The 10,613-nt window shown below is 45.2% G+C and overlaps 1 protein-coding gene across 1 annotated transcript; it reads left to right on the forward strand.

Moving 5' to 3' along the window:
• The first annotated feature begins 1,415 nt into the window (after nt 1–1,415).
• Nucleotides 1,416–6,973, forward strand: LOC102243274 (keratin, type II cytoskeletal 6A). Its single transcript, XM_005869223.2, has 9 exons — nt 1,416–2,159; nt 3,043–3,257; nt 3,573–3,633; nt 3,790–3,885; nt 4,009–4,173; nt 4,670–4,795; nt 5,604–5,824; nt 6,045–6,079; nt 6,192–6,973. Exons 1-9 carry the CDS (start codon nt 1,620–1,622, stop codon nt 6,425–6,427), a joined length of 1,695 nt encoding a protein of 564 aa, XP_005869285.1. The 5' UTR covers nt 1,416–1,619; the 3' UTR covers nt 6,428–6,973.
• The last annotated feature ends 3,640 nt before the right edge of the window (nt 6,974–10,613 follow it).

A 10,613-nucleotide genomic window follows, 5' to 3' on the forward strand; every position in this document is an offset into this window, starting at 1 on the left:
GCTGGAGCCACTACTCACACCCACAGCCAGCGCCAGCCTCACTTGCACCCGCAGCCAGCGCCAGAGCTGCCGCTCGCACCTTCTGCTGGCACCCGGCACCAGTCCTGATCACTCTGCACCGTCAGCAGGTGATAGCAGCAGTTGCCAGCCCCTATCATCCCTGAGGGCTTCTCCACCTCCCCCTGCTCCTGAGGGGCAATCTGGGCAGCAGCCGCCGCTTGCACCCACTGATGGTGCTGGCCCCACTCGCACCTACTGCTGGCACCAGCCCCAATCACTCTGCGCTGTCAACGGGTACAAGCGGGAATGGCACCGTCAGTGAATGAGAGCAGGGTGGTGGCAGACAGGGGACCAGGGTCCGCAGCAGGAAGGGCCGGGCAGGGTCCCGGAGGATGGGACGAGACCGGCCCCTGTGCCCACCACAGCCTCATGGCCCAAAGTTCCTTTCAAGGTGCACGAATTCATGCACTGGGCCTCTAGTGAGACAATAAAAGATTAAAACGCTTACTTGTGAAGCTCAGAAAAGAAGCAGAGGAAAAACAAAACAAAACAAAACTACAGTCACCCAGCTGTCATGGCTCAGTGGTTGACCATCCACCTATGAACCAGGAGGTCATGGTTCAATTCCTAGTCAGGACACATGCCCAGGTTCTGGGCTTGATCCCCATTGTGGGTGTGCAGGAGGCAGCCGATCAATGATTCTCATCATTGATCTTTCTCCCCCTCTCTCTCTCTCTCTCTCTCTCTCTCTCCCTTTCCCTTCCTCTATTAAATGAATTTTAAAAAGTTTTTTTTAAAAAAAAGCCACAATAGAAATGAAGGCCAAACTGAAAGCAGCACAAAGAGAAAAAGACATTGCTGAATGCACAATAAGAGACAAACAGGTGAAGGTGAAGAAAAGCCAGCAGTTACAAAAAAAAAAAAACAATCTTAAAGTATTAAAAGAGAATCAAAAGGTGGGAGAAAAAGTAAGTCCAACACAATTTGGAAAAGAGGATGTATGTGGGAGTATAGAAGAAATAAGCCTGGCCATGATATGATACATCTTATAAAGCTGGGTAATAAGTACACAAGGGCCCATCGTAGTGTTATTCTGCTTATCTACTTGTGTGAAATTTTACATTGAAGGAAAGGCATTTTTAACTTTGTAATCAACAAAAAGGAACAGGACTCTTTCTATTAGGCATATTCAACCGCCTGTATTGAGCTGCAGGATCTCTGCTGAGTGAAACAGCAGTTTGCAGAGGAGAGCACTCTGATACACAAGCATAAAATGCAGAGCCTTTGTTTGATTCAGTGACTAACTCCTAGCTCAGTGAATTGAGAATAGTCTTATTGTACTCAGATCAAGTCAAAGCTAGAAGGCAAGAAAATTTCCCCTGACTATAGGAAGCCAAAATGCAATCTTCATATTTCATAACTTTTCTAATAATCCAGCTGTGATCTCACTGCTTGTAAAGCCCAACCCTCCCCAATCTGCAAGCTCACCTTCCAGGACTGAGCCCAGCCCATTTCCACTATATATAAACTGCTGCCTGCAAACTCATCACACACCTGCTGCTCTCAGCTCTACCCTCCAGCCTCTCACGCCTTCTTCAGCCTTCTCATCTTCAGGAACCATGTCGAGCAAATCCACCATCAGGACCCAAAGCAGCAGCCACCGTGGCTTCAGTGCCAGCTCAGCCAGAGTCCCTGGGGTCAGCCGCTCTGGCTTCAGCAGTGTCTCCGTGTGCCGCTCCAGGGGCAGTGGAGGCCTCGGTGGAGTGTGTGGAGGAGCTGGCTTTGGCAGCAGGAGCCTCTATGGCCTGGGGGGCTCCAAGAGGATTTCCATCGGAGGTGGCAGCTGTGCCATCAGTGGAGGATATGGTGGCAGAGTTGGAGGTGGCTTTGGCTTTGGAGGTGGAGCCGGGAGTGGATTTGGTTTTGGCGGTGGATCTGGTGGTGGCTTTGGGCTCGGTGGTGGAGCTGGCTTTGGTGGTGGCTATGGGGGCGCTGGCTTCCCTGTGTGCCCCCCTGGAGGCATCCAAGAGGTCACAATCAACCAGAATCTCCTCACTCCTCTGAACCTGCAAATCGACCCCACCATCCAGCGGGTGAGGACTGAGGAGCGGGAGCAGATCAAGACCCTCAACAACAAGTTCGCCTCCTTCATTGACAAGGTGAGCCAGGAGGACCTGTCCTCCAGTGGGGACTCAGAGTCCCCAAAGTAGAGGACCAACACATGTTCTCTCAGGAGGAGAATAGGGTAGAGGGAAAAAGGGACTCAGCCTGGCTTCCCACTGGGATCCGATAGGCAGAAGCTGGTGGAAATCATTTAGAACTGTTGAATATCTAAATGTCCCTCATTCCAGTCCAGAAAGAATTCTCAACTTTTGATAACCCTGAAGCAAAGAAAAATCAGTGTGAAAATGAAATGAATTAACTTTACCTTGTGAAGAAAATCTAAGACATTAAAAATAAAATTCCAGTGAAAACTACTTTAGAGCTTGGGTAGTGGGGAAAAAAGAAAAGAAAAGGATATTCTAGCTGGATTAGAAAAAAAAGACAGAAAGATTTAGATGTCTCATAGAAACACTAATTGATTTTAGAAACAGAGAAGGACAATTAAACGAGGATGTTTTATAGGACACTCATACACTGAATGGGCAGTTAGAATGGAATCCATTTATTAATTAGATTTAAATTTTAATTATTAGATTCTAAACATTTAGTTATGTCATAACTAAATAAAAATGTTGTGCTTTATATCAGGGAAATACTACTTTAAACTAGTTGTGTGATTGCACTTGACAAGAGAAATGTTGAAAGTCTCTGGTAGGCTCCATTACTTAGAGGGTGAGAGCACCTCTGTGTCCATGGGGGAACTTCACGGAGGAGATCAGTGGGGTGTGAACAGTTTGAGGGAGCAGAACTGTCAGCTTGAGCCTCTATACAATGTCTAGCAGTCCAATGCTGTCACCACACAGGCCTGCTTGGGGACCTGACAACTCATACTACTTTCTTCCTTCCTTTGTCTGGCAAATAACCACTGTGTTTCTCCAGGTGCGCTTCCTGGAGCAGCAGAACAAGGTTTTGGACACCAAGTGGACCCTGCTGCAGGAGCAGGGCACCAAGACCGTGAGGCAGAACCTGGAGCCTTTGTTTGAGCAGTACATCAACAACCTCCGGAGACAGCTGGACAGTATCGTTGGGGAGAGAGGCCGCCTGGACTCAGAGCTCAGGGGCATGCAGGACATGGTGGAGGACTTCAAGAACAAGTGAGTTAAGGAGAGATATGGGGTAATTTTCAGAACTGCACACTTCAAGACCAGGTTGAGATGTGGTCATGATTTTGTAGCAAACCATGTCCATAAAGATGAAAATCACAAATGTTGCTTAAAAACAAACCTGAGAAAAATGAAGCAAAAGGCCGGATAGGTGCATAGGGAGAGTAAAAAAGGAAACATTTAGGGACCACAAAAATCATCTTTGAGGCTTACTGTCAAGAAAGCTGACCTTGGATATATCCATTATGGGAAGTTCTGACCCCAGGCTGCCTTTCTCACCACTGACGTATGCCTTTCTCATTCTAGATATGAAGATGAAATCAACAAGCGCACCGCTGCAGAGAATGAATTTGTGACTCTGAAGAAGGTGAGCTGATTACAACCAAGGCTTCATGTTTCTTCGCAAAAGAAGAAAACTCTGGAGTCCTCCCCACATCTGAGAGGACAAAAGTGGGGAGGCTAAAAGATGGGCAGATGGGGGAGGAGGGCTCAGCTGACCCCATGGTGTTGGCTTATTCCCCAGGATGTGGATGCTGCCTACATGAATAAGGTTGAACTACAAGCCAAGGTAGATGCTCTCATGGATGAGATCAACTTTACCAGAGCCTTCTATGAAGCCGTAAGCATCTCCACCTTCATTTGAATTACTCTAATGGGGCTCTGCAAAAGGATGGAAGATCTTGGGTTGGGAAGCCTATAAACTTTACAGGAGAAAATGATCTGACCATCTTATGTTCTGCAGGAACTGGCTCAGATGCAGACCCACATCTCAGACACTTCTGTGGTCCTTTCCATGGACAACAACCGTGACCTGGACCTGGACAGCATCATTGCTGAAGTCAAGGCCCAATATGAGGAGATTGCTCAGAGGAGCCGGACTGAGGCTGAGTCCTGGTACCAGAGCAAGGTGAGCAGTGAGTGGACAACTGCTGAGAAATTCTTGTGTTCATTCCCTAAACACTAGCAAGACTACCAGGCTTCACAGGGAAAATGCACTTCTAATGAAGCTGGTGTCCTCTCACAGAATGTGTACCCTGTAACGATAGAGTAGATATTGACAGAATTTATGTGCAATTCTGTAAGTGAAAGAAACCCATGCAGGAGAAAAACTAATGTAGATAAGAACCTAGTGACTTTTGCTTTAGTGTGACACTGACGCTGCCTCTCAGAAAACCAGTGCAGGACATTGCTGGTTCTGAGGAGAACTAGAAAGGCAGTGGTTTCATGACAAGGTTGGTCTGAGATTAGTGTAGAGGATCCAATGACCTAGTAACATCAGCATTTCCTAAAATCTTTTTTGAAAAGCCATTGGGTTGAATTTATTAAAAGCCTGACACAGTGTCACAGTCAGTGTTAACATGTTAAAGCCCATATACATCAGCTTCTCTCCCTCTTTGCTACAGTATGAGGAGCTTCAGGTCACAGCTGGCAGACACGGAGATGACCTGCGCAACACCAAGCAGGAGATTGCTGAGATCAACCGCATGATCCAGAGGCTGAGATCTGAGATTGACCACGTCAAGAAACAGGTATGGTGGGGACTAAGGAAAATAAAAGCATCCTTTCCTTGCTAGACCACCACGTGGTCACCAACCATCATTTTTTATTCCTGGGAATTTGGGAGACAATAGGGAGAGGACACCATGCAGTGTCTACCCTGAGTGAGTTCCCACAGGTAGGTGAGATAGATCCCAACCCTAGAGCATGATATAAACAGGTGGACAAAACCAATTTCCCCTGTGAGAGCTGTAAAATATAGTCTAGAAGCACTGAACAGAGATGAGATGGGAACAGTTGATTTGGGAATGAACAAAACTGGGAAAGAAAAGGCAGGCCAGAAAGTGAGGAGGATTGGTGCAAATCTGCCCAAGATTCAAGGTCAAAAAAATGTTAGTCAAGTAAAGACACTGGACAAAGACCAGTGTCACCTAAAATTGTGAGGTATAAGAAACCCATCACCTCCATGAGAATGTTTGTGATTTTGTACAAGTTAGTGTGGCTGCTACATGAGATTATCAAAAGCTGTCAAGATTCAAAACAAGTGAGTGGGTACATTTCTTCCTTTGTCCCCTGATCTATATCTGCTGTAGAACTTTCTACCAGTCAGCCCCCACATCGTCATGCAGGGTGGTTAATACAAAGGGGCACAGGTTTTTTCAGATGACTCATAAATTAGATAAGGTTTGCAGAATGGACTGAGACTGGATAGAAAGGGTCTGAGCTGCATTTCCGTGCTATCAGGGCTCTGGCTCTCTTCCTCACTGGGAAATAGGAACCACAGCTAGTCTCCTCGGGAGGACTAGATTGCAAGTTCATTCTGCTTATCTCCCCCTCTAGTGCGCCAACCTGCAGGCCGCCATTGCTGATGCTGAGCAGCGTGGGGAGCTGGCCCTCAAGGATGCCAAGAGTAAGCTGGTTGAGCTGGAAGATGCCCTGCAGAAAGCCAAGCAGGACATGGCCCGGCTCCTGAAGGAGTACCAGGAGCTGATGAATGTCAAGCTGGCCCTGGATGTGGAGATTGCTACCTACAGGAAGCTGCTGGAAGGCGAGGAGTGCAGGTGGGCAACTCACAACCTCCTCTATCAACTGGGTGATTCTCCATGATGTGCAGCCAGTGAGCCCAAGCTTAAAGCACCCTAGTGATGGCCATAATTACTACTCTCAGAGAACCATGGAAGAGGCAGTTTCCCCATGGATGGTCCTCACATGGAGGCTTCCCACACTGGTCCATTAGTGGTTCTCTGAGGTCTCATGCTCTCTGTGTTTCTTCCTTCCTAGGCTGAGTGGGGAAGGTGTTGGACCAGTCAACATCTGTAAGTATCTTTGCTTGCCTCCCTCCCTTACCCTTGAGTTCTTCTGACTTGACTCAGGCTGACATAATGAGCTCACCATGTCTGTGTGTCCTTGTCCCCCTCCCTTCCACAGCTGTGGTGCAGTCCACCGTCTCCAGTGGTTATGGCAGTGCTGGTGGTGTCGGCAGTGGCTTCGGCCTGGGCGGAGGCAGCGGCTACTCCTATGGCAGTGGTCACAGCCTTGGAGGTGGCTTCAGTTCTGGCAGTGGCAGAGGCTTTGGGGGTGGCCTCAGCTCTGCTGGGGGCAGCAGTTCCACCATCAAATACAGCACCACCTCATCCACCACCAGGAAGGGCTACAAGCACTGAAGTCCTCCCATTGGCTCTTGGTCCCACATTGTCTCAAGGCCCCCTTTGCAGCTGCATGGTCCTCTCTTCAGGTTGCTTCTTCTCTCCTGTCTCAGATTTCTCTTGGCCCCTGGGTTAAGCAGAAGTTGCCTAGTCCTCATTTCCTCTATCAATTCCTGTTAGATCTGAGCTTTCATTACTCACCCTGAGAAGGTCAACAATCAATGTCATACAGACATGTAGACATCTTTTTGATGTTCCCATATTATTATCAGATATATCAGTCTGCCATAATTCTGGTAAGAAAATGACGTATGCCCCATGAAAATTGAAACTTGATCTACATCATCTACAGAATGGGGAATCTTGCCTTTGATGTCTGACTTCCCTGCTCATTATAACTCCATGCAGGAGTTGCCCTTAGGACAAATAAGTTATCTTCCCATCAGTGTCCCTAGATGGTATTGACACAACACTCTCATGTACAGAGTTATATCCCTGCAATATTTTTCTCTGCTCTTTGCTTTCTTTTGTTGTGTTAAATAAAGCATATTTCTAATACAAAGATTTTGTGTTAGACTGTATCTCTGATCATGTATTGGTTCTGAAACTTTCTCATACCACACAATGATCCTCATATTCAGAGAACCATTTCTCAGCCGCACTGACAATTTACCTTGCTTCATGCCCAACTCGGTCAGTAAGCACTGTGTGAATCTCAGCTATCCAGTGAGTTGATGACTACCAACAACTATTCAGTCCTCTGCTACTCAAGTCTCTTTCTCAGAATGAAGTGTTTTAGAGAAAAGGAAGCCAGGGTCCTGGAACCTAAATCAGTATAACCTCATAACTGAGGGGTTTTGTTTTTCAAGCTCCATCATTTGGTGGCTTGGCCCCCACCCAAATCTCTAAGACTCTCGGAGATACCCCTCACTACTCCCACCCACAAACAAGGAAACACTGTACTGACCCAGCAAAACAGAGGCCATTTGGTAGGAAGGTGAAATGCTTGATTCCTCTCTATGATAATAAAGACTTTTGCCACAAAGTTATTGTCTTTACTAGTATATACCATCTTGAGATGTATGAAACCAGTTGGTACAGAAAAAAATACCCCCAGATCATGGTGGATGGATTAATAAAACCACATAGTGCTAAATGAGTTGGGAAAGATTTCCTTTGCATCCAAAGATAGTTGGATTCACTGAAGAAATTCTCTTGACAAATGCTGGTTAAAATTTATGGACCTGTAAATTTGATAGTCTGTTAATTACATCTCCATAACTTTGAAATAAAATAACTCAATAAAATATATTAATAAAACCTCAAAAAAGTGTTGGTTAGGAGTTTTGTTCTGAAAAGCTATTGGCAAAAAGATGAGATTGAAAGATGGTCCATGTGGACAGGCAGGAGGTGGTTCTGGCTGGGAACAATCTCCTTTTGTGATCAGATATCCAAAAACCATTTTCAGTGTAAAGATGGATGCAAATTTTGATAAGCAAAAATAGATTTTGGAGGTTCCTTAAAATCTTCCCAGATATCAGTGTCAGGGTTATATTTTGACTTTTAGACAGAAATGGATTCTCTATCTTTCAGGCCATGTTTGTACAAGCTTATTCTAGAATTTGGCTTATCAGGTATTTTATACTCAATCTTATCTATAGGCAAAAAAAAATTAAAAAGCAAGGAAAACTTCCAATAACAACAATAATGAGCTCAGTTATAATAATATTTTGTTAATCTGAAACCATGGCAGAATCCCTGTGCCCCAGGTCATGAGTCAAGTTACGGTCTAGCCTTGTTCCATGATTGCCTGCAGGTTGGCAAGAGTCTTGCTGCTGAGCTGGTCAGTAAGCAGAAATTTGGGGTTCAAGGAGACTTTTGATAATTAATGACTTCCCTACCCTTCTATTATATAGACACAGGTTTGAGATTGAGATCAAGGGCATGGTGGAAGCAGAGCTTAAGAACTGTCATGCTGTATAAATCCTAGAAGCTAATAGGGAAACTTCCCGATGATACAGTCTCAGACTCTGGTTATCTCTCTCCACATGAGAAGCTCCATTAGAGTAGGTTACAGGCCTCCCTCACCACCCTAGAGTGAAGGCCAGCTGAGTACCTAGTTCTGCAGAGCCCAACTACCTGCCAGCAAGCTTGATATTCAGAGCAGTCACCTATCTCAATCACCTATGAATAGGGCCACCCAGACAAAATAGAGAATGCCTACTTAAATTTGAATTTCACATAAACAATTAAAATAAATTCGCATAAGTATGTCCCAAATATTGCATGGAACATACTTATACTAAGCCATTATTTGTTGTTTATGTGAAGTTCGAATTGAACTGGGCATCTTGTATTTTTATTTGCTAAAGCTGGCAACTCTACTTATGAAGTAGATCTGCCTTTGGACTGGGCTACAGACAGGGCACTGCTGCTCTGGATCTCTACTTTAAAGGGGCAGACAATAGGCAAGGACAAAACTTAAGACCCTTTCCTCTAACCATCCCCTCTCTTCTACCCCAGGCCTATCCATGTCTTCCATGTGTTCTACAGTTTCTCAGGATTGACCCTGGGAGGGGGGGGGGCGGGGGGAGACAGCATGACCAGCTGGTTGGCCATCTTAGCTGGAACTTGAGCCATGGACTTCTTTTTAAAGGACATTGTGTTTATTTATTATGTATGTGATCTATTAAAAGTTGTTAACTTGGAAATAAGGGTGAAAGCAAATAAGTCAAAATGTTAATAGTGACTGATTCTGAGGAGTGGGAACTTGGGTAATTGTTGTTGTTTTTTTGGTGTGTTTTTTTTGTTTTTTAAGGTTTTTTTAATTTCATTTTTTTTAAGCTGGAAAAGTTTTTTGTTGTTTGTTTTTTTAAATTTTGTTTTATTGCTTAAAGTATTACAAAGAGTATTACATATGTCTCCTTTTTTTTCTCCCCTTGACCTTCCCCTGGTCTCCCCTACCCCCCAGTGTCTTGTGTCCATTGGTTATGCTTATATGCATGCATACAAGTCCTTCTGTTGATCTCCTTACTCCCCCTCCCCCCAACCCTCCCCGGCCTTCCCGCTGTAGTTTGACAATCTGTTCGATGTTGCTCTTTTTTGTACTTTTCTCTACATAAAGGTAAACATCCTCATCTTTCCCATTGAAATATCACTTTTGTTACATACTGATTTTCTCTTCTGTCCCATTGACTTCTGTGTAATCACATCATTGTAGTTACTAGAGCTTTCTATTCCACGTTGGTTTCTTATACAGCAATTCCTACTCATTGTTTGTTTTTCAGTATTTTCTGGCTGTTCTTGTGCATTTTGTGTTGTTGTTATTGCTAGTATTAGGTATCCCTAGGTATCTGAAGAGTTTTTGCATTGTGAATTAGAACCCTTTCTTTCCTGTCATATTTTATAGTCACTAAAAGGTGGTGCATGAGAATTGTTGATTTCTGTATCCACTCACCTTGCTGAACTTTATCCCAGTTATAATGATAAGTGACGAGTAAGAGCCAGGATCCAAGGATCAACCTGCCTCCTTTCAGAATCTGTGCTCTTCCCCCATGGGAGGGAGGTGTGGTCTCACCCAGACTCTGGCTCCATCAGTTCAGCTTTTGGCCCTGGGGAGAGGTGCAGGTACGAACAAGGAAGGACTGACCTGGCCTTCCCCTAGCACTCCAGCCTTTTCTTGCTTTGCATGCCCTCTGGTGGAGATGCCATTCCCCCAGAAAGAAAAGAGCAGGCACAGGAGTGGGATGCTCACTAAATGGGGCATCTGCTGGATGATGACATCAGTTGATGCCATATTCACACACTGAGGGCAAACACCAAGCCATGCTGCCCTTGAGCTTGAGAATCCCAGCCCACACTGGGCGGAAGAGGGATGATGCTTTTGCCCCAGCTGGCACAGCTTACTGCTCTCTCCTCCTCCAGCTCTGGACTCGATCCAAGCTTTATTTTGTCTTTTCTCTTTTTGAGAGCCCTTCCTGGTCTCTGAAGCCTTATTTTCCCTACTCTGACTTGTTATTTATTCTTTGGTAATGAGGAGTGGTGAGTAGAATGTGATTGTCTTCAGCCTATATTGCCCTTGTCTCAAAAACTGTCTTCCAAACTTCATTATTTGTATACCCAATGTCACTCAGAAATCCAGCAAAGTCATTCAGGAATACAGTGTAAGATTACCTGTGGCATAGCTGGGTTCTGGACCCTACAG

The sequence above is a fragment of the Myotis brandtii genome, unplaced genomic scaffold (assembly GCF_000412655.1).
Source record: "Myotis brandtii unplaced genomic scaffold, ASM41265v1 scaffold29, whole genome shotgun sequence".
Lineage (NCBI taxonomy): Eukaryota > Metazoa > Chordata > Mammalia > Chiroptera > Vespertilionidae > Myotis > Myotis brandtii.

Coding starts and splice junctions, on each gene's coding strand:
- LOC102243274 (XM_005869223.2), top strand. CDS start 1,620: ATGTCGAGCAAATCCACCATCAGGACCCAAAGCAGCAGCCACCGTGGC. Junction 2,160..3,042: donor TCGCCTCCTTCATTGACAAG/GTGAGCCAGGAG, acceptor GTGTTTCTCCAG/GTGCGCTTCCTGGAGCAGCA. Junction 6,080..6,191: donor TGTTGGACCAGTCAACATCT/GTAAGTATCTTT, acceptor TCCCTTCCACAG/CTGTGGTGCAGTCCACCGTC.